The sequence below is a fragment of the Budorcas taxicolor genome, chromosome 16 (assembly GCF_023091745.1).
Source record: "Budorcas taxicolor isolate Tak-1 chromosome 16, Takin1.1, whole genome shotgun sequence".
Taxonomy (NCBI): domain Eukaryota; kingdom Metazoa; phylum Chordata; class Mammalia; order Artiodactyla; family Bovidae; genus Budorcas; species Budorcas taxicolor.
In genome coordinates, this window is record NC_068925.1 from 58,704,757 (window position 1) to 58,730,008 (window position 25,252).

Here is a 25,252-nt window from a genome sequence, read left to right on the forward strand (position 1 = left end):
CCAGTTTTCTTATGAAAAGAGTTCTTTTTGTTTCTTACCAAAGAACTCAAAATCCAGTCTCTAAAATTAAGTAATGGACAGAATGTCATGGTGGTTCTTCCCTTGTTCTTGCCTTTTTGTTTTCCTGTGGACACCGTCACATACTGCTTCTGCCTTTGGCCAAAATTGAAACCCTTTTTACAAATATATCCATGGGAAAATATCCACAGATTCATCAGTTAGACCACTATTTCAGATGAATTAAAATTCAGTGTCTGAAATTTGTTTCTGCTCAGGTAGAACACCCATCACATTGACATGTTGACTTCAGGATGTCTGTGGGGCATCCAGATACACACACACACACATACATAGGCACTTCAAAGTTCAAGAGTAGAAAATTTCCCAGTGGTGAACAAGGTGAATGACAAAAGAGTGGATTGCAATCATGACCCAGGAGACTAACTTATAAGAATCAAAAAGGGAAAGAGAAACCCGCAATGGAGACTGAGAATCTGTGATCACAAAAGCAAGGAAAGAACTGGGAAAGAACACTGCAATAAAAGCAGAGAACGTCAAGAATCAGGAAGTAACTAACAATATAAACATGAAAGTGGTTCTCATGAAAACCAGGTTACAGTGGGATTGGGGGGTATGTGATAAAGACAGAAACAAATGGGAGATGAAGAGATTATCCTTTCAAGAGATCCTGAATTAGAAAGGAAAAACCCTTCTTTCTTCCGAGCTATGATTTTTTTCAGAAGCCTCATCCTGTAGGACAAGAAGAAAGGTAATAAAAATAAGTAAAGAAATAAATGTTGGAGTGTGTTTGTGTGTGAGGGAGCGATCGGTTCAGTTCAGTCACTCAGTCGTGTCTGACTCTTTGCAACCCCATGAACTTCAGCAAGCCAGGCTTCCCTGTTCTTCACCAACTCCTGGAGCTTGCTCAAACTCATGTTCATTGAATCAGTGATGCCATCCAACCATCTCATCCTCTGTCATCCCCTTCTACTGCTGCCTTCAATCTTTCCCAGTATCAGGATCTTTTCCTAGGAGTCTATTCTATACATCAAGTGGCCAAAGTATTGGAGCTTCAGCTTCAGCATCAGCCCTTCCAATGACTATTCAGGACTGAGTTCCTTTAGGATTGACTGATTTGATCTCCTTGCAGTCTAAGGGACTCTTGAGAGTCTTCTCCAACACCACAGTTCAAAAGCATCAATTCTTTGGTGCTAAGCTATCTTTATAGTTCAACTCTCACATCCATACATGGCTAGTGGAAAAACAATAGTTTTGACTAGATGGACCTTTGAGGGCAGAGTGATGTCTCTGCTTTTTAATATGCTGTCTAGGTTGATCATAGCTTTTCTTCTAAGGAGCAAGTGTATTTTAATTGAATGATTGCAGTCACCATCTGCAGGATTTTGGAGCCCCCCAAAATAAAGTCTCTCACTGTTTCCATTGTTTCTCCATCTATTTGCCATGAAGTGATGGGACTGGATGCCATGATCTTAGTTTTCTGAATGTTGAGCTTTAAGCCAACTTTTTCACTCTCCTCTTTCACTTTCATCAAGAGGCTCATTAGTACATTGCTGCCATAAGAGTGGTGTCATCTGCAAATCTGAGGTTATTGATATTTCTCCCCAAAATCTTGATTCCAGCTTGTGCTTCATCCAACCTGACATTTCACATGATGTACTCTGCATATAACTTGAATAAGCAGGGTGACAATATACAGGCTTGGCGTACTCCTTTTCCTATTTGGAACCAGTCTGTTGTTCTAAGTCCGGTTTTTACTGTTGCTTTTTTACCTGCATATAGATTTCTCAGGAGGCAGGTAAGGTGGTCTGGTATTCCCATCTCTTTAAGAATTTTCCAGTTGGTTGTGATCCACACAGTCAAAGGCTTTGGCATAGTCAATAAAGCAAAAGTAGATGTTTGTCTGGAACTCTCTTGCTATTTTGATGATCCTGCAGATGTTGGCAATTTGATCTCTGGTTCCTCTGCCTTTCATAAATCCAGCTTGAACATCTGGAATTTCACAGTTCACGTACTGTGGAAGCCTGACTTGGAGAATTTTGAGCATTACTTTGATAGTGTGTGAAATGAGTGCAATTGTATGATAGTTTGAACATTCTTTGGCAATGCCTTCTTTGGGATTGGAATTAAAACTTACCTTTTCCATTCCTGTGGCCACTGCTGAGTTTTCCAAATTTTCTGGCATACTGAGTGCAGTACTTTAACAGCATCATCTTTTAGGAATTGAAATAGCTCAACTGGAATTCCATCACCTCCGCTAGCTTTGTTCAAGGAAGTGATAGAGCTCATGATAAGTGGCTTCCATTTTATCATCAAAGAAAGAGGGATACTTGCCTAAGAGTCAGAGGAGATTGAGGTTGGTGAGGGAGAAGGGGGAAGAAAGAATGGTGAAGATTTTGAAATTCTTGAAGAGGAGATAACCATAAACAATTTAGACAAGTGCCACTAAAGATCCACATTAGATCAGAAATAAAAAATCAATCTGAGTAAGGGTGACATTGAGAATGGTGTGCAAAGGTCTTTGGAAGTAAGGGAGTGAAAAATAAGACTGTTTTCAGTGGATGTTTCACATCAGTGTTGACATTTCTTCAAGTGACTCTAGGAGCTGGGCAAAGGGAAAGACTGTGAGTCAGACTGTGAAGCCTTTGATGAGTATGGGACAGCCGGGGGATGGGAAAATGAAAGAAAATAGAAAGCATACAGTGACACATTAGAGTGCCACATGCACAGTAGCAGGAGCGCTTTGACAGAGGAAGAAAAAACTAAGGTTTTGAAGTTGCCCTAAGCAGCTAGGAGAAGACGAGTTAGTACTCTGGGGACCTGTAAGCCTTATGGTGTGAGAGCAGCCCAAGGATTCGGGGAGCAGGTCAAAGGGGATACTCGCCCAGAGGAAGAAGCAGAACTGGCAAAGTGGCTAGCAGATGAAGGTGGCAGAGGGAAATCACTCTGTGTATTTTGTGTTGAGAACCAACTGATGGACAATAATGACAGAAAGATTTAGATTTAACCAAACCCAAATATCCAAGATTCGGCTCAGGTTGTTTTCTGTGAGGGGAATTGGCTGAGGGTCCTTGGGGGCATCTGGTTTTGTTCTCCTGGAGGTTGCCTGACCACCTGTGGAGTGCAGGCAGCATCTTCCTCTGGAGGGGGCTCGCTCTGCCTGTGGGGAAGAGTGCCCTGGGTCCCAGCCTTAGGGCACACATGCATGCATCTTTTTATGTCTCATTTTTTAACATGAGGATTTTTGATGCTCATTGAACTTCCTTTAGACAGCTCAGGATCTTTTTCTTCCTTCTGGCCTGAATTACTTCTTTCAGTTTATAAGGGAGCTGTTTGACTGACTATTAAACTAGAACACCAGAGGCATTATTGTTATATTCTTTTGCTTTTACCTAGTCGGAAACTAAGCAAGAGTTGGGACTTGCATGGACGGGTAGATACTAGAGTGTGGCTAGGGGTCAGCAGTTGTGGAGCCCAACAAAGAAATGTGATGGGTTGGACACTGGACAATGTTTAATCTCAAATCAGTAGGTGACAGTGATAAAATAGTGAAACAAGTGTGTGTTCTTCCAGGAGGCATACCAGAAATAATAGACTCAAGCTATGGCAGAACAGCTTGCTATGTCAGCTTCAAGGAAAGCTTGATCTTGAGATACTGTTTATGAAGATGAAGGTTAAACTTCACTTTGCTCTGTCTGAGCCCTCAGAGAGAAGTTCATGGCGAGTATGTCAATCAAATGTGGAGAAGATGAGTAAAGGGAGGTCTTGGCAGAAATTAAGTAGATTAATACAGCTCATCCCTCTTTTCAGGCTCTTAGGTGGCATGGTGGTAAAGAATCTGCCTGCCAACGCAAGAGATGCAAGACATGCAGGGTCGATTCCTGGGCCAGGAAGATCCCCTGGAGGAGGAACTGGCAACCCACTCCAGTATTCTTGCCTGGGAAATCCCATGGACACAGGAGCCTGGTTGGCTATAATCCACGGCGTAGCAAAGAGTCAAACACGACTGAGTGACTGAACACACCTCTCTTGTGATAACATACATAGTTCTAGTCCGTTCATGAACCTATGCTTTTTATGACATTTATGTGTATTGGACCCGGTCAGTTCATGATCCTATGCATTTTATGACACTTATGTATGTCATTTCTTCTTTGAATATTAAGATATTTTGGATGAAAGTATATCTCTTAATAAATTATTTCTGAAGCAAGATGTTAAGGTTTCAGTTTTTGAATATGTCCATTCTCTGCACTGTAGGTCTGAGCCAGGCTCTGGTCGTATTAGCGGACAAACTAAGACATTTATGTTATTGGCTCAGATTAAATTCTGAAATGGCATACATGTATTATAATAGGTGAGGGAGTCTACATGCAAAGTGAACACCCTTTGGATATCTACACTTTTACCCTTTTTTGGTTTAGGTAGTAATCTGGACAAAAATGTTTGTCTCCAACAAAATAAGACTCTCCTCTATAGTTTTCATTAATGACCATTTCCTACTGTCTCTAGCTTTTAAAAATGTATTTTTCCCTTATACTTGCTGACTTCTACCTATGTCTCTTTGGAGTGCAGGAGTTAGAGCAACTGTGTCCAGTTCACCACCAGCATTACATAAACACTCTCATCTGGAAGAGTAATTTATGGCTGGAGAGAGGGATGGGCAAGGAAGAAAAGGGAAATGAGTAGACCCAACTGATGAGCTGGTGGTGGAGAAGGAGGCCTTTTGGAGACTAGCTCAAAGGAAATTATTGGAACTGCTGGGTTGAGGGAGAACAGAAGGATGGTGGCCAAGGTTGGTAAGTGGCAGACAGGGAAGCCAGGAACACACAGGTAGCCCAAGTAAACTATGCCAGGAACAGGGGGATTTGGGGAAAGTGAGGGAGGAGAAAAGAGAGAAAACTGTCAAGTTCCCAATTCCTAATTTTGGTGACCTCTCTGAAAAGGGATAGCTGCTGCTGCAGCTAAGTCGCTTCAGTCGTGTCCAGCTCTATGCGACCCCGTAGACGGCAGCCCACCAGGCTCCCCTGTCCCTGGGATTCTCCAGGCAAGAACACTGGAGTGGGTTACCATTTCCTTCTCCAATGCATGAAAGTAAAAGTGAAGTCGCTCGGTCATGTCCGACTCTCAGCAACCCCATGGACTGCAGCCTACCAGGCTCCTCCATCCATGGGATTTTCCAGGCAAAATTACTGGAGTGGGGTGCCATTGCCTTCTCCAAAAAGGAACAGAGGGTGCAGTTTTTCTTCCTTGGTACCCTGCCTCTGTGAAGGCTCAGTCACTGGTCCCTCTTCTTTCTTTTCTAATCGTTTCTCTTTTCCTTTCCTTTTCTTTCTAATCTCTTTCCTCCTATCCACCCTGCCTCTTCTTTCATCTGACCGATTAGAACATCTCCATGTTGAAGAGTTACTTGATGTCATCATAGCTCCAAACCATTGATTTTTCAATACAGGAAATTGTAGTTGTTTTTAATAAAAGAGAAAAGGAAAGGGAATGTGACTAATGTCTGTGGAAAACCAGGCGACAATTCAAAAACCACTGAGTCTCCAGGAAAGCAGAAGAAGGAATATCCCTCTGATCACATCTGACATCACTTCATGGAATCTGGATGGTTTCTTGGGAGAGGAGAACTATTTTTCCAAGATATTATAAGTCAATAAGAAAGGATATTTTAAAGCCCCCTTTCACTTTTAAAGCCCCCAAGCACTTTTGGTTTTAAAGCAAAGTCTTTTTGTGCTTCTTTTTTCCTCTTTTTGGTTCTGTGCCAAAGAACACAAATACAGTCTTCTTTGGGATCTCTATTTCTTGGATACTCCTTGCCAGTATATCTCCATGTGGATTAAATAGATGGCATCAACAGTGTAGCTGGGAGGCAGAGCAAGCAAGAGAAGAGGGTCATGCTGTTCTCACATGGGCTTCGGGGTTGAGTGATTTCAGTATCTGCAGCTTGTCTACCAGAGTAGTAAGCATAAAGCATCAATCTATAAAGGATATTTTCAACTATGTTGAGAGAGATATCTGCATAGTTGAAGATGTGATAGGATCATTGCTATTTTTGGAGCGGCATTTCCAGTGAATCCAAGGGGCAACTCACTTTTGGTTTAGTCGTTCTTTCTTAAAATAGCTCTCCATTGAGAATGATGAGGCTCTGTTTGCTCATGGTGAAGTTTTAAGTTTCACTCATGTCAAGAAAACGAAGGTCTTTGACTATATATGAGCTTTAAAAGAGATCGAATGCTTGTTTCCCCCTTTTTTTATGGGCCACGGGGCATGTGTTTTTAATAGACCTTTAAGTCTGCAAATAAGTACAAACATAATATTACCTAGTACTTTGAAGGCCACCAATAGAGATACTCAGTGAGTATAGTCAGAATAGGGTTAGAGAGTTTATGGATTAAGGTACTAGAAAGAGAAAAAATATATATAAAACTAATATTTTCTGCAGCAGCTTTATGTTATCCTTTCCTTCCTATAACTCATCTTTTTTTCCTCTTTAACTTTGTGTTTCCTGGTTACTATTTACCTTTTTTTAAGAATGCCCAAAGCAAGCATATGCTGAAATGGAGATTCAATCAATCTTTTTATAGTAACGATCGTGCAGTGTGATAGAACCAGAGACTGAGAGTTGGAAGGCCTTATTCACCATGGACTGGAGAGTAATTCTCAGGGCATAGAATTAAAAGTATTATTGGGTTTATCTTGAAGAGATAATCTAGGCATTAAGTGGGGAACTGAGTATGATGTCAAATACTGAGTATTCATATAAATATTGTGGTGCCAAAAAAGGTAGGATATTATTTATCTTGGAATAAATATTCTAAATGAGTGTTAGTGTCTTTTTTGAGAGCACCATGATACCTGGTCTCAGCCTCTTTGCCCTTCTCCTCTATAAGCAGTGATGGTTGGGAAGCCAGAGTCTGATTAGATCTGACTCTGTTCTTTCCTTTGTACTGATCCTTCGGTGTGACATTTCCTCTCTTACGTGTTCCTCAGGGCATACATGAGTGTGAAGGAGCTGAAGGAGGCACTGCAGCTCAACAGCACCCACTTCCTCAATGTCTACTTTGCCAGCTCAGTACGAGAAAACCTTGCAGGTGCTGCCACCTGGCCTTGGGACAAGGAAGCCATCAGTCACCTGGGTAAGTAAAGTTGAAGAAAACTGCAGTTGGAGAAATGAGGAGGTTGGAAGGGAATCTGTGAAAGTTAGTTGGGGGGGAGGGAATGGAGAGAAAAATAAATTTACATAATAAGTTAGCTTCTTTGGGCTGATAATAGCTTTGAGCAGAATTTTTCAAAATGTTTGAATGAAGACAGGTAAGATGTACTGGGGCAACAGTGGCAAATACTCAGAATGTTCTAGACCAAATATTCAGAAGGTTCTAGACCAAATAATCTAGATGCAAATAAATTGCTGACATGAGATGAGATCCATTTTATATCTTGATTAATCTCAAAAGGGAACCAAGCAAAAAGGTGGCTAGACTGTGAAATCTGGTTTGCAGTAATCGCTGTGCCAGAAGATTGCTGGTCATCTTGCATGGATGTGTCCAAAAGGTTGGGGAAGGAATAAGAAGCAATAGGTTGACAATAGATGAAAAGATAGTGTTCCCGTGCAAGAGGAAACCAGAACATAAAAATCCCTGTAGTGAATTAGGTCAGCATCCAGAAGCGCTATATATCTCAAGAAAGGAAGAGATAATAAAAAGTTAAACCTGTGGTGATCCAAACTGAATGCTTTGCTTATCTTGGGTTTCATTGGCTCTATAGTCATCTGATACCGTTTTAGGGCTCTCCTTTTATCATTAAATTTGGTATTTTCAGTTGTCAGTATATGATAAGTCAGAAATTTGTGAGGTGAGTGGTGCTTTCCAAATCAAAACTAATGTGAGTCATTCTAGTCTTCATGGTTGTAAGAGGCAAGCTGGAAGGTTATATGCCAATAAATCATTTAGTAGTGAGTTTGAGTATCTGGAATTATCCTCATGATAAACAGCGGTAACAGAGGAGCACACAAAACTTTAAGAAATACCTCCAAATTGGCTCACATCTGATTCACCAAATGTTACCTTTCAGTACATATGACAGCAAGGTTTATCAATAATGGTTTTTAAGAATCCTAGGTCAGTCATCAGGAATTGAATCTACTTGTTCAAAAAACCTTCAAAAAAAAAAATCTGCCTAGCCATTATGGAGACAAATCTTGACCCCTTAATAAGAATTGTTGAGCTGGGAGCAGAGCCTTGAGTATTTTCCAACTTTTCTGGCACTAGGCCATTGACAAAATTCGTTTAAATTTTTTAAAAAATGGACAAAATACCAAAAAATTAGCTACTTGAAAACATCAGACATCAGCCAAGACAGTGAGGATTTTAGAGACCCAATCCCCAATTAGAAGAAAGCTGCATTGACGTGAGCTCTACATATAGCTCAGTTTTAGTTTTTTTCTCCTTGAGGGAAATTGCCAATTCTCAGTAAAAGTAATAGAAGCAGATCAGAGAGCAGCAGTCCAGAGCATGCTTCAGTCTCACTACTGGGGAGACAAAAACTATAAGTCAAAACCTCTAAGGTATCCAGACTAGAGGGATCAAGTTCCCAGAGAAATAGAAACCATGGAAAAAATAAATGTGATATTCTACTCATAATTTTAAGATATTTTCTGATTTCTGAACTATGCATTCTCTAAGTCAGTGACCAAGAAAATAAGTATTGATATAAAATAGCTGCTATTAGATAAAAAAGCTGAAAAGTAATTTCAGGAGTCTTACAGTGGAGGGGACAAAAAAATGGAATTGAGATCCTGTCAAGGAGAGGAACTGAGACACTCTATGAAATACTCTTCATAAACATGCTATGAAGGAAAATATAAATAGTCTAGCTTACACAAAGCATAAAATTCAGCCTGAAACACTCTTAAATACCTGTTTGTAGGAGGTCATCTTGCCTGGAGGATCCCATGGCAAGAGAAGCCTGGCAGAATACTGTCTATAGAGTCACAGAGTCAGACATGACTGAAGTGACCTAGCAGCCACATAGCAGCATCTGCCTATATTTAACTGCCTAACAGAAGAAAGTTAAATATGCTCTGGAGGAAGACAATATCATCAAAAACCTCTACAAATGTTCATGCATAATGTCCTGAAATCAGTAAAAAAAAAAAAAAAAAATTTCCAGTTATGCCAAGAGACACGATCAAATGATGGGAAACTAAACAAAGAAATAAGCAATCACTCCATAAATGCAGATTCACAGATTATCCACATATTGGAGTTATGGAATATTGGCTTAAGATAATTATGATTAATATGTTTAAGATAGATAAAAAGTTGTAGAGTGTCCTCAGAGAATTAGAATATATATTAGTGAATCAAAGGGAAATTTTAGAACAAAAATATAGTAACTGAAATTAAGAAATTAATAGATTAGTTTGTGAGCAGGAGAAAAGATTTAGAAAACTGTAGAACACATACAAATTGAAGGTCAAAGAGGAAAAGTAATGTAAAAATATAGAAAACAACATGAACCATTTGAGACCTGATGAAAAATTCCTACTGTAAATTGGAGTTCTAGAAGAAGAAGAGAAAGATTTTGAGGCAGAAACAATGTCAAAGAGATAGAAGTTGAGAATTTTGCAAGGTTACAAAAAATATCAAACTACAGATTCAAAATGTTTTTCAAACCCTAAGAAGGATAAATAGAAAGAAAATCACAACTTAATTCATTATAGCAAACATGCTGAAAATCAAAGGCAAGGAGAAAATATTCAAAAGTAACCAGAGGAAATTTGTTACTTTAAAAGAAGCAACAGTAAAATTGGCATGCTGATTTTTCAACAGAAACTATGGAAAAGAACAGATTGATGCATTTTTTAAAAATGCTAAAAGAATAATTGCCAATTTATAATTCTATATTCAGCAAAAAATCTTTTAAAGAAAAATTAAACATATTTTCAGACAAAAATAGATAATTTAATACCAACAGTAAAGTAAATATTGAAGAAAGCTATCCAAATAGAATGAAAATGACTCCAAATGGAAACAGAGACATACAAAAAGAAATGAACCACACTAGAAAGAATAAAAATATTAAAAATAAAAAAAAAATTTTGGTTTGAAATATATGTGGTTAAAACATGACAACAATGGTGTGAAAGACAAAAAGAAAGTAAATTAAATTAAATTATTTAAGCCCCTTCTATACCCATATCTAGAAACATTACTGATTTATTCATTTTAGACAGCTTATACATACCTTATATAAGAATTAGCTCAAAATAGATCATAGGTTTAACTATAAAAAGTAAAACTGTATAACTTCAAAAATAAAAAATAAGAGAAAATCTTCAGGGCAAGGTTAGGTGAAGAGCACTTATATATAACACCCAAAGCATAGTCCATAGAAATGAAAATGGATAAATTGAACCTAATCAAAATTAAAACTTTTTCTCTGAGAAACACTCTATTAAGATGAACAAAGCAATGGCAGGCTTGGCAGAAGTGTTTGCAAACCATACATCTCACAAAGGATTTGTGTCTAGGATATATAAAGAACTTTGAAAACAAGAGTAGATATATATTCCAGTTAGAAAATGGGCCAAAGCACAGACATTTTGGCAAAGAAGATATACAGATGGAAAGTAAGCACATGAAAAGATATTTAATATTGTTAGGGAAAAACAAATTAAAGCCACAGTGAGGCTGCTGCTGCTGACACACTTCAGTTGTGTCTGACTCTGTGTGACCCCATAGATGGCAGCCCACCAGGCTCCCCCGTCCACTTACTAAAAGACCTAAAAAGTAATAATAACCATACTAAATGCTAGTGAGAATGCAGAGAACTGAATATTGCATATATTGCTGATGAAAAAGTAACACGGCACAGCCAGTTTGGAGAATACTTTGGCAGTTTCTTGTAAAATTAAATGTACACTTACCACATGACCCAGTAACTGGACTACTGAATGTTTATCCCAGAAAAGTGAAAATATATGTCCACTCCAAAACCTGTGTATTGATCTTCATAGTAGCTCTATCTGTGACAGAGCAAAACTGGAAATGACAAAAGTATTTTTTAGTGATAACTGAAAGCGAACTGTGATACACGCATACAGTGGAAGGTGCGCATGTGCCTGCTGTGCTCATTCGCTCAGTCGTGCCCGACTCTGCAGCCCCATGGACTGTGGCCCACCTGGCTCCTCTGTCCATGGGATTTTCCAGGCAAGAGTACTGGAGTGGGTTGCCATTTCCTACTCCAGGGGATCTTCCTGACCAGGGATGGAACCTGCATCTCCTGCTTGGCAGGTGGGTTCTTTACCGCTGAGCCACCTGGGAAGCCAACGATACTACTCAGTAATAAAAAAGAACAGAGTATTGATACATGCAACAATTTACATGGATCTCAAGGGTGTTATGGGGAGTGAAAGAAATCTCACAAGTTGCATGCTTGAGAATATTATATAATATTCTCAAAAATTCATGTGGTATTCTTAAAGTTAAAAAAGAAGACTAGAGGGAGAGAACAAGCTAGTGGTTGTCAGGGGTTAGGAATAGTAGAGGATTGAGGAGAGAGGTATGCATGAGGGGGGACGTGAAGGATAATAGAGGAGCAATCTTAATGGTGATTCAATGTTTCAGTGTCTTGATTGTGGTGGTAGTACACCAAGGTATACAAACATGTGATAAAATTTCATAGAACTACACACATACACACCAGACTGCATGCAGAAACTGGTGAAATCTAAGTAAGGTCAGTAGTCCCTATGCATAAACAGAACATATCACATATAGCTCTTTGAAAGCTCACTGAATGAAGGGATGAGTGAATAAATGAATGGAGGTATTAAATTTAAATGGTTTCAAGATATGGTTGTTCAGACTAGGGTTTTGTAACAACCTAAGGGATGGGATGGGGTGGGAAGTGGGAGGGAGTGTCAAGAGGGAGGGGACACAGGTGTCCCTATGACTGATTCATGCTGATGTATATCAGAAACCAACACAATATTATAAAGCAATTATCCTTCAATTAAAAATAAACATTTTTTTTTAAAAAGAGAAAAAAAGAAATATTTAAATTATGTCATTCGTCACTGACTTATAATGAATTGAAAAAGAAGCTAGGGATTTTAAATTTTATTCTTAAACCTTTTAAGAATAACTAGTTCCCTACCACATGTTTCCTAATTTGTTTTTAAGAAGTAGAAGACTAGACTGAACAGCTGAAATGTCTGACTCAATATGAAATTTCTCATGTTCTTATTTACTTTTTCTTGTTCAATCATATTGAATAAAGGAACTATATTGACCTAAATCAGGTGTAGAGTAGTGCAGACAGCTGAAATAACATGATAGAGGAAGACGTTTATGATTTTCTAAACAGAGTCTTTACAAAACTCAAGATAAGATTATCTGTGTCAACATTCGAGACTCTGTATTTTGAGGGTCACTTGAGTGACCTGGCAGATAAGTGCACTAGTCTGAAAGTTGGAAGATTGAGGCCAATTTCTGACTACAAATGGCTTAAGTCACTATGTGGAAAAACTAAGGTAATCTGTGGTCAACCCATTTCTGACCTTAGCATGATTTTGTACTTTCGATGCTGTGGTAATGCAGGGCAGAATTTTTTTAATAAGTAAATGAATAAGTGAGATCCCCTTGAGCTCAGTGGTTTGTATATCTTTACCTTTAGCATGCAGCACTTTAACTGAAAACATGTTTTCAAAGGCAGAAGTCTTAAGTTAGTGCTTGTTATTGTTGTTCAGTCGCCAAGTCCAACTCTTCACGACCCCATGAACTGCAGCATGCCAGGCTTCCCTGTCCTTCACTATTTCCTGGAGTTTGCTCAAATTCATGTCCATTGAGTCACTGATGCCCTTCAACCATCGCATCCTCTGCTGTCCCTTCTTCTCCTGTCTTCAATCTTTCCCAGCTTCAGGGTCTTTTCCAATAAGTTTGCTTTTCGCATCTGGTGGCCAAAGTATTGGGGCTTCAGCTTCAGCATCAGTCCTTCCAACAAATGTTCAGGGTTGATTTCTTTTAGAATTGACTGGTTTAATCTCTTTACTGTCCAAGGGACTCTCAGGAGTCTTCTGCAACACCACAGTTTGAAAGCATCAGTTCTTCAATGCTCAGCCTTCTTTATAGTCCAACTCTCATGTCCACACATGACTACTGGAAAATTGAATTGAACTCATTTCATGGCATTGTCAAAGATAGAATAATTAGAAGAGGTTCACCGTAGAGATATGCACAGCAAAACTGGGAGACAGGCAGGCAAACACAAACTTAGAGTAATACTGTGTGATGCTGCCATGCACGAGGGCAAGTAGGAACATGACAAGAAGTGCTTGGTTATGCTGAAAATATCAGAGAAGAAGGGGAGAGCGTGCTGAGGGGCTGAGGCTTGCAGAGAGAGTTAAAAGATAAGCAGAAGTTTGTGTCGCAGACAATGACAGGGCATTCCAGAGCGAAACGAAAGGTAGATGCCAACGTTTAGACTGTTAAAAACCTAGACTTGCTTAGAAATGGAATGTCCTTGGAATCGCTAGAACAGAGCTCTTCAAACTCATTTTTGCTTTCTTGTAACTCCTAAAAGACTTGAAAAACCCCTTTACCCCTTCATAGATTTAAAAAGTAACAACTAAAAATGTAGCCATAAGTTTAAATTGTAGCAAAGAATATTACCTCTGGTATATTATTTAAATTATTGACATTTAAAAATGCTTTTTAAATCTCCTCTTCTAAACGTATCCTCACTAACATAACAATTTGATAATTACTATCATTCATTTAAAAATGTATGGCCATGCACTTTTTTAACACTGAGAAATTACTCATTACTGCTTTTTTCTCTTTGGATTTGTGTTTCCATTTCATTGCTCCTATAGAACTTTGTGGGCTTCCCCGGTGTCTCAACAGTAAAGAATCTGCCTGCAATGCAGGAGACATAAGAAATGCAGGTTCGATCCCTGGGTTGGGAAGATCCCTGGAGGAGGGAATGGCAACCCACTCCAGTATTCTTGCCCGGAGAATCTTAGGAACAGAGGAGCCTGGAGGGTGACTGTCCATGAGGCTGCAAAGAGTTGGACATGACTGAAGTGATTGAGTGTGCGTGCCCGTGCACTCACACACACACACACACACACACACACACACAGAACTTTGCACTTAATGTAACAATGAAAGAAAGTGAAAGTGAAGTTGCTCAATCATGTCTGACTCTTTGTGACCCCATGGACTGTAGCCCACTAGGCTCCTCCATCCATGGGATTTGCCAGGCAAGAATACTAGAGTGGGTTTAGTAAGTCACCTATTTATCTTCTAAAAACAGATTTTAAGTAAAACGCCTCTTTTGTGATATCTTTTAATTAAAGTTTTTATTTTGAGATAATTGTATATTCACATGTGGTTGTAAGAAATAGTACAAAGAGATTCCGCAGATCCTTTACCCATTTTTCTTCAAGGGAAGCATCTTGCAAAACTATAATACAATATCAAAAACAGGATATTAATGTTGATACTGATCATAAGTTATAATGAGTGAAAAATTTCTTCTCAATTGAGTTAGCTTTTGAAATGTTTCCTTGTCCAAAATTGATCAAAACAATACTTTAAAATGTTGATTGATGACTAGTAAGCAAAGTGGAAAATGCACATTTAATGAGTTGAGAATGGCTTTTCTCTCCCAGATTAGTTCTTGTGTTAGTGAATGAAAAGTGATTACTGCTATAATAAGACAGGATTTAGCATCAGTTATGTTGCTTCTTTTTTTTCTTTTTTAACTCTAAGTGCTGAGAGACTTTATCCACATAAATAAGTACACGAGGGAAATAGAGTTGTGTTTGACTGAGTGGATGGTGGTGCCAAGGTAGAAATATAGAAAATATAGAAAAAAAGAGGAGCAAAGAGCGAGGCAGTTTGATTTTGGAGGTGTTAAATTTGGGGTCTCTACCAATTTGACCATGCAAAGGATTTCCACAAAAGCAGAGGAGGAGCAGGATTCAGAAGTGTACCAGACACCAAAGGAAAGAGGGATCTGAGAGAGTCCCTTGTGGCCCACAAATATGCCTGCTTCAGAAAGATGAAGTAAGTACAAGGGCATCTTGGCTAGGTTAGAAAGAACAGTCAGTCACTCTCTGGCATGGAAGTTGAACACTTCAGAGTGTTCTGGGCCAACCATCTTTCTAATTGTCCTAGGGAATGTTGTACAGCCAAGAACATTCAGAAATACTGATCAGATCACAAGCAACATGCGCCAATGCATGGGACCTGAGAACTGTGTGGGAGGGAACTTGAGCCTGGCTTACAATGGGGCTTTAGACATATAGGATCTTCTAAGGAGTCCAGGTCATACGAGCCTTGTAGGAAAAAACATCTTTGAGTGATAGACTGGGCTATGGCTTCCAAAAGATAGGAAGGAATCTATGTTGAGCAAGTCACCTAATATATAAAATGGGAATAAAGGAAGAGTGCCTGGCACATGGACTTCCCTGGTGGTCCAGTGGCTAAGGCTCTGCATTCCCAGTGCAAGGGGCCCAGGTTCAATCCCTGGTCAGGGAACTAGATCCCACATGGTGCAACTAAGACATAGCACAGCCAAATAAATGAATTAATTAATTTTAAAAATACTTGGTGCATAGTAGGGCTTCAGTAAATATTAGCTCCACTGGTACTAGTAGTAGCAGCAACAGCAATAGAAGTTCCAAATACCATATGTCTGTGGCTGACATTCTTGGTTGTGCCCTTAGCTTCTCACCTACCTCATCTCCATCCTAGAGAACTGGAGTGCCCTAGAAAGACGTTCGCTCCTTTGTAAAAAAGTAAGCAATGTGTTTTAAGGGTCAAACTATTTGCAGAGGCAAAGCAACATATAAGAAGCAAAGAGATTCCATATATATATGTATAATATGCAATATTTATTTTTCTCCTTCTCACTTTACTCTGTATAACAGGCTCTAGGTTAATTCACCTTAGTTCAACTGACTCCCGTTCTTTCTGTTTTTTGGCTGACTAATATTCCTTTGTATATATGTACCACAATTTCTTTATCCATTCATCTGTCAGTGGACATCTAGGTTGCTTAGGGGAAGGATAGGGTGGGCCTCAATGAGAAGGTAGCCTGACCATATACACCTACCTAATGTGTAAAGTGGATAGCTAAAACATATAACACATGGAGCCCAAGGAAGCTGCTCTATAACACAGGAGCCCCGACTGGCCCTCTGTGATCACCCAGAAGGCAGGGATAGGGGATGGGGTGGGAGGGAGGCTCATGAGGGAGGGAATATATATATATATGCTTCCCTAGTAGCTCAGTGGTAAATAATCTGCTTGTAATACAGGAGCCACAAGAGACATGGGTTCAATTCCTGGGTCCAGAAGATCTCTGGAGGAGGGCATGGCAACCCACTCCCATATTCTTGCCTGAGAATTCCATGGACAGAGGAGCCTGGTGGACTGTAGTCCATAGGGCTGCAAAGAGTTGGACATGGTGACTGAAGTGGCTTAGCACACACACGTGCATATATATATATATTTAGTTTTAGCTGATTCATGTTGTTATACAGCAGGAATCAGCACAGCTTTGTAAGGCAATTGTTGTTCTTCAGTTGCTAATTCATGTCTGATTCTTTGCAACCCCATGGACTGCAGCCTGCCAGGCTTCACTGTCCTTCATTATCTCCTGGAGTTTGCTCAGACTCATGTCCATTGAGTTGGTAAAGCCATTATTCTACAATAGGAAAAAAAAAAAAACAAACCCAGAAAAGTTAGAAGAAGCAAAAGTAGGCTCCTGTGAGTCACAGAAGGAAAGAATAAGTGATTGTTGGCAGTTTGGGGGTGGTGGGAAGTACCTAGTCAGGGTCTGTGGTTATCACAGGGAGGGCCAGATGGACTGGAAGAGAGGAGCTGCCACAGAGGTGGCGTGGGTGTGGCATATATCTGGTGGAAGGCAAAGCAGGAGCTGCATGGCTGGGTAGGGGAAGACGGAAGCAGCAGATGTGAGCTCACAGGGGATATAAATTGGAAGCAGCAGATGTGAGCTCACAGAAGATATTAATTTCCCTCACCTAGAATTTTCATAGGGGATCCCCATCCCCCCCAAGACAAAGCTCAACTTCCTCCTAACCAAAAAGTTGACACTGAGATTGGACTCTGACATCAGTTGTGACACATTCATGCACAATGTGAGTGAGAAATAGCCATGGGTTTGGCAAGTGGGAAGTCTTTGGTCCTCTCAGCCCGATTGTCTCTGTGGAGTGTGGATGGAGGAACCAGAGTGGGAGGAGTCGAGGAGTCTGCAGGAGGTGAAGAGGGGCACCCTGGTACAACAAACCGCTAAATGATGGGGCTAGAGCAAAGCAACTTCATTCCTCTCCACTGTTTCCTCTTCACTATGCCAAAATGGAGTGATTCTTATCTGAGATGAGAAGTAAACAAGACATGTAAACTGGAGCACACCATGTTCATATGAGGACTTACAGAATCATTAATGAGAAAAGCTACAGGGCATGAACAGGATAAGGGCTTTTACTGGTCATTACCCACTGGCTGCTTCGGCAGATTATTTAATTATCAGAAGATGACATTCTGTAAATGGTGTTACTTTAGGTTGCTTGGGGTTTCAAACATAGTGGGCACTCTTAGACATTGAAACCCTGAAAAACTTATCCTCTGCTCGATGACCCCACCCTTATGGCAGAAAGTGAAGAGGAACTAAAAAGCCTCTTGATGAAAGTGAAAGAGGAGAGTGAAAAAGTTGGCTTAAAGCTCAACATTCAGAAAACGCAGATCATGGCATCTGGTCCCATCACTTCATGGGAAATAGATGGGGAAACAGTGGAAACAGTGTCAGACTTTATTTTGGGGGGGGCTCCAAAATCACTGCAGATGGTGACTGCAGCCATGAAATTAAAAGATGCTTACTCCTTGCAAGAAAAGTTATGACCAACCTAGACAGCATATTGAAAAACAGAGACATTACTTTGCCAACAAAGGTCCATCTAGTCAAGGCTATGGTTTTTCCTGTGGTCATGTATGGATGTGAGAGTTGGACTGTGAAGAATGCTGAGCACTGAAGAATTGATGCTTTTGAACTGTGGTGTTGGAGAAGACTCTTGAGAGTCCCTTGGACTGCAAGGAGATCCAACCAATCCATTCTGAAGGAGATCAGCCCTGGGATTTCTTTGGAAGAATGATGCTAAAGCTGAAACTCCAGTACTTTGGCCACCTCATGCAAAGAGTTGACTCATTGGAAAAGACTCTGATGCTGGGAGGGATTGGGGGCAGGAGGAGAAGAGGATGACAGAGGATGAGACGGCTGGATGGCATCACTGAGTCAATGGATGTGAGTCTGAGTGAACTCCGGGAGTTGGTGCTGGACAGGGAAGCCTGGCGTGCTGTGATTCATGGGGTCGCAAAGAGTTGGAAATGACTGAGCGACTGAACTGAACTGAATTGATGAACTACATGTCCTAAAATTGGGGTGGCCCAAAGATAGGTTTGAAGAAGTGGCAGGAATACACAGAAAAGCTGTACAAAAAAGATCATAATCTCCCAGATAACCACAGTGATGTGATTGCTCACCTAAAGCTAGACATCCTGAGCTTGAAGTCAAGGGGGCCTTAGGAAGCAACACTACAAACAAAGCTAGTGGAGGTGATGGAATTCCAGTTGAGCTATTTCAAATCCTAAAAGATGATGCTGTTAAAGTGCTGCACTCAATATGCCATCAAATCTCTAAAACTCAGCAGTGGCCACAGGACTGGAAAAGGTCAGTTTTCATTCCAATCCCAAAGAAAGACAATGCCAAAGAAAGTTCAAACTACCACACAATTGCACTCATTTCATGCACTAGCAAAGTAATGCCCCAAATTCTCCAAGGTAAGCTTCAACAGTATGTGAACTGAGAACTTCCAGAAGTTCAAACTGGATTTAGAAAATGCAAAGGAACCAGAGGTCAAATTGTCAACATCTGTTGGATTTTAGGAAAAACAAGAGAATTCCAGAGAAACATTTACTTCTGCTTCATTGACTACACTAAAGCCTTTGACTGTGTGGATCACAACAAACTGTGGAAAATTCTTAAAGAAATGGGAATGCCAAACCACCTTACCTTTCTTCTGAGAAACCTGTGTGCAGGTCAAGAAGCAGCAGTTAGAACTGGACATGAAACAACTGACTGATTCAAAATTGGGAAAGGAGTGCATCAAGGCTGTATATTGTCAACCTGCTTATTTAACTGATATGCAGAGTACATCATGCAAAACGCCGAGCTGAATAAAGCACAACCTGGAATCAAGATTGCCAGGAGAAATATCAATAACCTCAGACATGCAGAAGACACCACTCTTATGGCAGAAAGAGAAGAGGAACTAAAGAGCCTCTTGATGAAGGTGAAAGAGGAGAGTGAAAAAGCTGGCTTAAAGCTCAACATTCAAAAAATTAAGATCTTGGCAAATCCAGTCCCATAACTTCATGGCAAATAGATGGGGAAATGATGGAAACAGTGACAGACAGACTTTTTTTCTTGGGCTCCAAAATGACTGCAGATGGTGACTGGAGCCAAGCAATTAAAAGACACTTTCTCCTTGGAAGAAAAGCTATGACAAACCTAGACAGTGTACTGAAAAACAGAGAGATTACTTCACTGACAAAGGTCTATATAGTCAAAGCTATGGTTTTTCCAGTAGTCATGTATAGATGTGAGAGTTGGACTATAAAGAAAGCTGAGTGCTGAAGAATTGATGCTTTTGAACTGTGGTGTGGGAGAAGACTTTTGAGAGTCCCTTGGACTGCAAGGAGATCAAACCAGCCAATCCTAAAAGAAATAAATCCTGAATATTCATTGGAAGGGCTGAAGCTGAAGCTCCAACAGTTTGGGCACCTGATACAAAGAGCCAACTCATTGAAAAATAATCTGATACTGGAAAAGACTGAAGGCAGGAGGAGAAAGGGACGGAGTGTGAGATGATTGAATGGCATCACCGACTCAATGGACATGAATTTGAATAAGCTCTGGGAGTTGATGAAGAACAGGGAAGCCTGGTGTGCTGCAGTCCATGGGATCACAAAAAGTACAACATGACCGAGCAACTGAATAACAAAAGACAGGTTTGAGGAGGGCATGGCAACCCACTCCAGTATTCTTGCCTGGAAAATCCCATGGAAAGAGGAGCCTGGCAGGCTGCAGTCCATAGGGTCGCACAGAGTTGGACACGACTGAAGTGACTTAGCATGTATGCATGCAAAGATAGTTTTATGCGTTCGTGAGTAGGTGGAGTATTAATAAACAATCACCTTTATATGTGATACCTTGAAAGATCTCCTCTACTAGAACATATCCTAGTAATCACTGAATCCTTTGTTTCCAGTGTTGTTGGTCACTAAGTCATGCCCCATTCTTTTGCAGTCCCGTGCAATATAGCCCACAAGGCTCCTTTGTCTATGGGATTTCCCAGGCAAGAATACTGGAGTGAGTTGCCATTTCCTCCTCCAGGGAATCTTCCCTACCCAGGGACTGAACCTGTGTTTCCCACATTGGCAAGGCAGATTCTTTACTGCTGAGTTACCAGGGAAGCCCTAGAACAGGACCTGACACTGTATAGATGCATAATAAAGGCTGAATTGATACATCAATTATAGAAAATATCTTTCCCATTCATACTCTGTAGTGCCTAAGATTTTGGCATGAGGCATGAGGTTGTGTGTGTGTGTGTGTGTGTTTGTGTGTGTGTGTGTGTGAAGCACCACCCTCATCCAATAGCAAAGAAACAATTACATCATAGGTCTCCAAAGCCTCAGTAATAACATCTCCAGTTTTCATTAATCAAATTACTTCTCTCCCATGGTATGGGAGTGGTTAGAAAGCCTGAAGTGCTTGAGAGTTGGGGGGTAGAAATGGCTGAAAGAGTGTAAAAGGAGACAAGAAACAACATCAAGCTTGGCAAAATCTTTACCCTCGACACACTCTACTCTTAGTTCGGTCTTGCCCAGAACAAGGACTTCTTTCTCATGAGACCACAGGCGGTAAAACCAAGAAGCCAGTACAGGGCTTGGAGATGAATGATGCCTGGATTGGTCCTGTTAAAAATTTGCTTCATTTTGTAAGTGCTAGTGGCTTTTTAAACTATTTTCCATTTCTTTCTCTCCCTTTGTCTGTCAGTCCACCTCCGCCACTTTCCTCCCTTGCCCTGCCCACAAGTGCTCCTTGCTTGGACCCACACACATCCTGATGGCTTTGTTCCGTATTTGCAGAGAGTGTGTTTGGAGGAGTGTGTTTCAGCCAGTAACTGGAAGTAATCACAAGGCACCTGCAGCCCAGCTCTCAACTTCCTTGTTTTATGGGCATATAACATTCAGCCCTAAAAGTTTTACAGAACAGTTTTAAAGTCATTTCAACTCATGTCCTTTTCCTCAAGCCGCCAGAGGTTTTTTTTTAGACAGAAGTGACTTTGGGAATCATTTCCTTCCCACATGCCACTCTGGCGGTCTTGTGCTGAAGCGGGGAAAAGTTGGAACTTGGGAATACAGCCTCACTTTGGGAACTTGGCTGTCTGCTACTGAGATTTCATCTTTTAATCAGCAACTTTTCTCACTTTTCTTCCTCTGCACTGTCCTCCAGACCACACAACAGCCCTGTCTTATTGTTTTAGTTCGTCTCTTATAATCAAAGCTGAAAGGTCTTCTAAGAAGGCATCTGTGCTCCCCGCCAGTCCATTAAGCAACAGCTGTGCCACACGTGGCCATCACTTGCTAAATCCAGGGAGCCTCTTTCGTATTGTGTTCTGTGTATAAGTCAGTGGTACTGGTATGTATTGAGTTCGAGTTCTAGTACCACATTCAGATATGTAAGAAATGTAATCTTTATTTATTCTTATATAATTGAATTTTATTTCTATTTTGAGCCTCTCTGTTGCTGGGTAGTAGAAATTTACTCTCAACATAATTTCCTTTGCTTGGGACTGTATCTAACTGCAGATCTGGCTTATAAATGCCAAGGTCACAGAGGGAAGGTTCATTTTATCCTTAGTATCAGGTGATGCTGATCATCTGAAATGACCCTTATTCCCATCACAGAATCCTCCACCTTCAGGGATTCTCTGGAAGGCCCTCTGTTACCCTTCCCTCTTAGCATCACTGGGCAGCTATGCTTCTTTAGAACCAGGTTCCTTAATCAGGAACCCACCACTGGAATGAGGCAAGACCCCTCCAGATCATATGCACATATTTTGAATCTTTATCCCTTTATTGGGGTCTCAAAAGATGGACTACAGTCTGTTTTATCTGGACCCACCATCATCTGTACATTCCCATTCTGTCCTTTTTCTCTCTTCTTTCTTCCTCCAGCTTAAGAGAATCTTTCCGAGGCTAAGAGGATGGTGGTGGCGTTGGTAATGTGAGGCGAGGCTTGCTTTCCTGCATTTATCCGCCATGCTCACTAAACCATAGCGTCCTCTCAGTGTTTCAGTGGCAGAGGCTTTGGGAATCTCACGGCCAGAAAAGGACTGCTTCTTTCCTTGCTTTTCGCTCTTTCATATGCCTCCTATCAAGTTAATAAATGAACGCAAGAGAGGCTGGCAGTAGGGTAAGAGCGAGGGAGCCCAGGAACCACTTGGGTGAAATGCTAGTATTTACAAAATGTTGCTGAAAGTCTCCGCGGCATAGATACTCCTGTTCTGCTCATCGGTTCCTAGAAGCCCTTTGTGGGACAGGGACTGGAAGGTAAATGAGAGTAGAGGAAGTCTGATAGTGTCTTAAAGTGAAGACTGAGGGACCAAGGTATGGTTAAAACAAATATTGATATGTCTTTCTACTCCTTGTTTCAATGTGGCAGGTGACAGCAGAGAACACAACAGAAGGAATTCTATTGTAGAAGAAATCCCATCCCTCCCAATCTGCCACCAGATTTATCGATCAGCTGTGTTTCATTTTTATCCTCCCAGATGAGGAAAGACAAACATGAACAGTGGTTTTGATACAGGAAATGATAATTAAATTTTTTAAATTAGAGAAGTGATAAGGAGAAGGATTGACACTACAGAAAAAAGGTGCCTTGTACAAATCTGACCTACCAGTAAGGTCTCTAAAGCATTTAGCTTACTTTCCCAATCCCTTAAAATTCCCTTTCCTCTTACAATCACTAATTTTAGGCCACTGCAAATCAGTTTTGAATGCCGATATATTGTCTCTGAAGAGACTGGGCGCTTGTCTATTTGCAACTTGGTTCAATTCATTTCTGTCTTCTGGCTGCCCATGGTCTCAAGATTAGAACAACCTGGAAGCAAAGTATGAGCATTTTAGAAGCAAATCAGAGCTCCTCACGTGAGAGTGTTTGTCTGCCTTGCTTGGTGATGTCTGCTATCACTCTGGGAGGTTTGCCCTGTTTGTGGCCAGACCTTAGCTTTCATTTTCTAGTTGAATGAAGATGGTTAGGTGAGAGCCAGCGAAGGGTGGGGGCAAGTGAGTGCATGTGGCCAGGATGCATTATGTAATTATAATAATATTGACAAATAGTCTAATATACCTGTTCAGTTACTTTGTTCTGGAAAATAAGTGAAATGTTTATTAATCTACATTGCTACTTCAATCTTTATAACCACCCTTTAAGGTAGGAACTCTTGTGACCACTGAACAGATCTGCAAAGAGCCTAGCACTTTTAAGCAATGTCCCCCTAAATAAAGACCAATACATTCCCAGTGAATGTCCATAGCCAGAGAAGGAGCCCTGGTCACTCCAAAGTGCAGTGGTGTAAGGCCCCACTTATAACCACTCAGAGTTGGGCCCACACATGGTACTGGTAAATAAATGAAAATGGAGGAAACTGTGGGGTGTAGGTATCTGCTTCAGAAAATGGTGCTGATTTGTTTGAATATTAGTGCAAAATAGTCCTGGAAAGTAGCATTTTGCACCATCTTTTCCTTGTTTCTACTAAGTTTCTCCAGGAAAAGCATTGCTCATTTCCTTGAGAGGGTGAGAATTTACAGCTCCTTGGATCCTCCCTGGTCAGACCCAAATGGCAGAGAAGGTGGGAAGGAGTTGCCATTCTGGCAACTGGACTTAGTTTTTACTTATATTTCATGTCTTGTTCCTTCTTTTTAAAAATTGAAGCATAGTGATTTACGATGTTGTGTTCGTTTCAGGTGTATGTGTGTGTGTGTGTGTGTGTGTGTGTGTGTGTGTGTGGTGTGTGTGTGTGTGTGTGCACGCACGCATGTGTTTGCTAAGTCACTTCAGTCACATCTGACTTTTTGCTACCCTATGGACTGCCAGTCTCCTCTGTCCATGGGATCCTCCAGGCAAGAATATTGGAGTGGTTTGCTGTGTCCTTCTCCAGGGAATCTTCCCAACCCAGGGATCGAACCTGTATCTCCTGAAGCTCCTGCGTTGCAGGTGGATTCTTTACCACCGAGCAACCGGAGAAGTCCGTACGTGTGTGTGTGTGTGTACACTTTTTCAGATTCTTTTCTGTTATAGATTATTACAAGATACTGAATACAGTTCCCTGTGCTATGCAGTAGGTCCCTGTTGTTCATCTGTTTTATATATAGTATATGTATCTGTCAATCACCAACTCCTATTTTATCCCTCCCCTACCTTACCCCTTTGGTAATGATAAGCTTGTTTTCTATGTTTGTGAATCTATTTCTGTTTTGTAAATAAGCTCATTTGTATCTTTTTAAAATTTGTATTCCACATATAAGTAATATCATATGATATTTGGTTTTCTGTGTCTGACTGACTTCACTCAGCATGACAATCTCTAGGCCCATCCATGTTGCTATAAATGGCATTATTTTGCTCTTTTTATGGCTGAGTAACTATATCTATATCTATATATACCACATTTTCTTTATCGACTCCGCTGTCAGTGGACATTTAGGTTGCTTCCATGTCTTGGCTATTATAAATAGTGCTGTTATGAACATTGGGATGCATATATCTTTGGACTGAGTTTTTGTTTCTTCTGGATATACGCCCAGGAGTGGGATTGCTGGATCACATGGTAACTCTATTTTTAGTTTTTTAAAGAACCTCCATACTGTTCTCTATAGTGGCTGCACCAATGTTATTCCCCACCATTCCCAGTGTAAGAGGGTTCCCTTTTTTTATACCCTCTTCCATTTTCTTCTTAATGAAAAAAGTTGTCACCTTTTTTTTTCAGATTTTGGATGATAGTTCTCTTTAGATTTTGAATTTTTATGCCTCCCTCAAGTGTTGGCATAAGCCTGTGTGTGTATGTGTA

The 25,252-nt window shown here is 40.5% G+C and overlaps 1 protein-coding gene across 1 annotated transcript in view; it reads left to right on the top strand.

The window, feature by feature from the left end:
• The window catches only part of PAPPA2 (pappalysin 2), a 309,041-nt gene that overhangs the window by 112,819 nt on the left and 170,970 nt on the right, over positions 1-25,252 (top strand). The window contains exon 3 of the mRNA XM_052654064.1: positions 7,012-7,157. Within this exon, the coding sequence (XP_052510024.1) occupies positions 7,012-7,157 (146 nt within the window). The remainder of the gene's footprint in view (positions 1-7,011; positions 7,158-25,252) is intronic.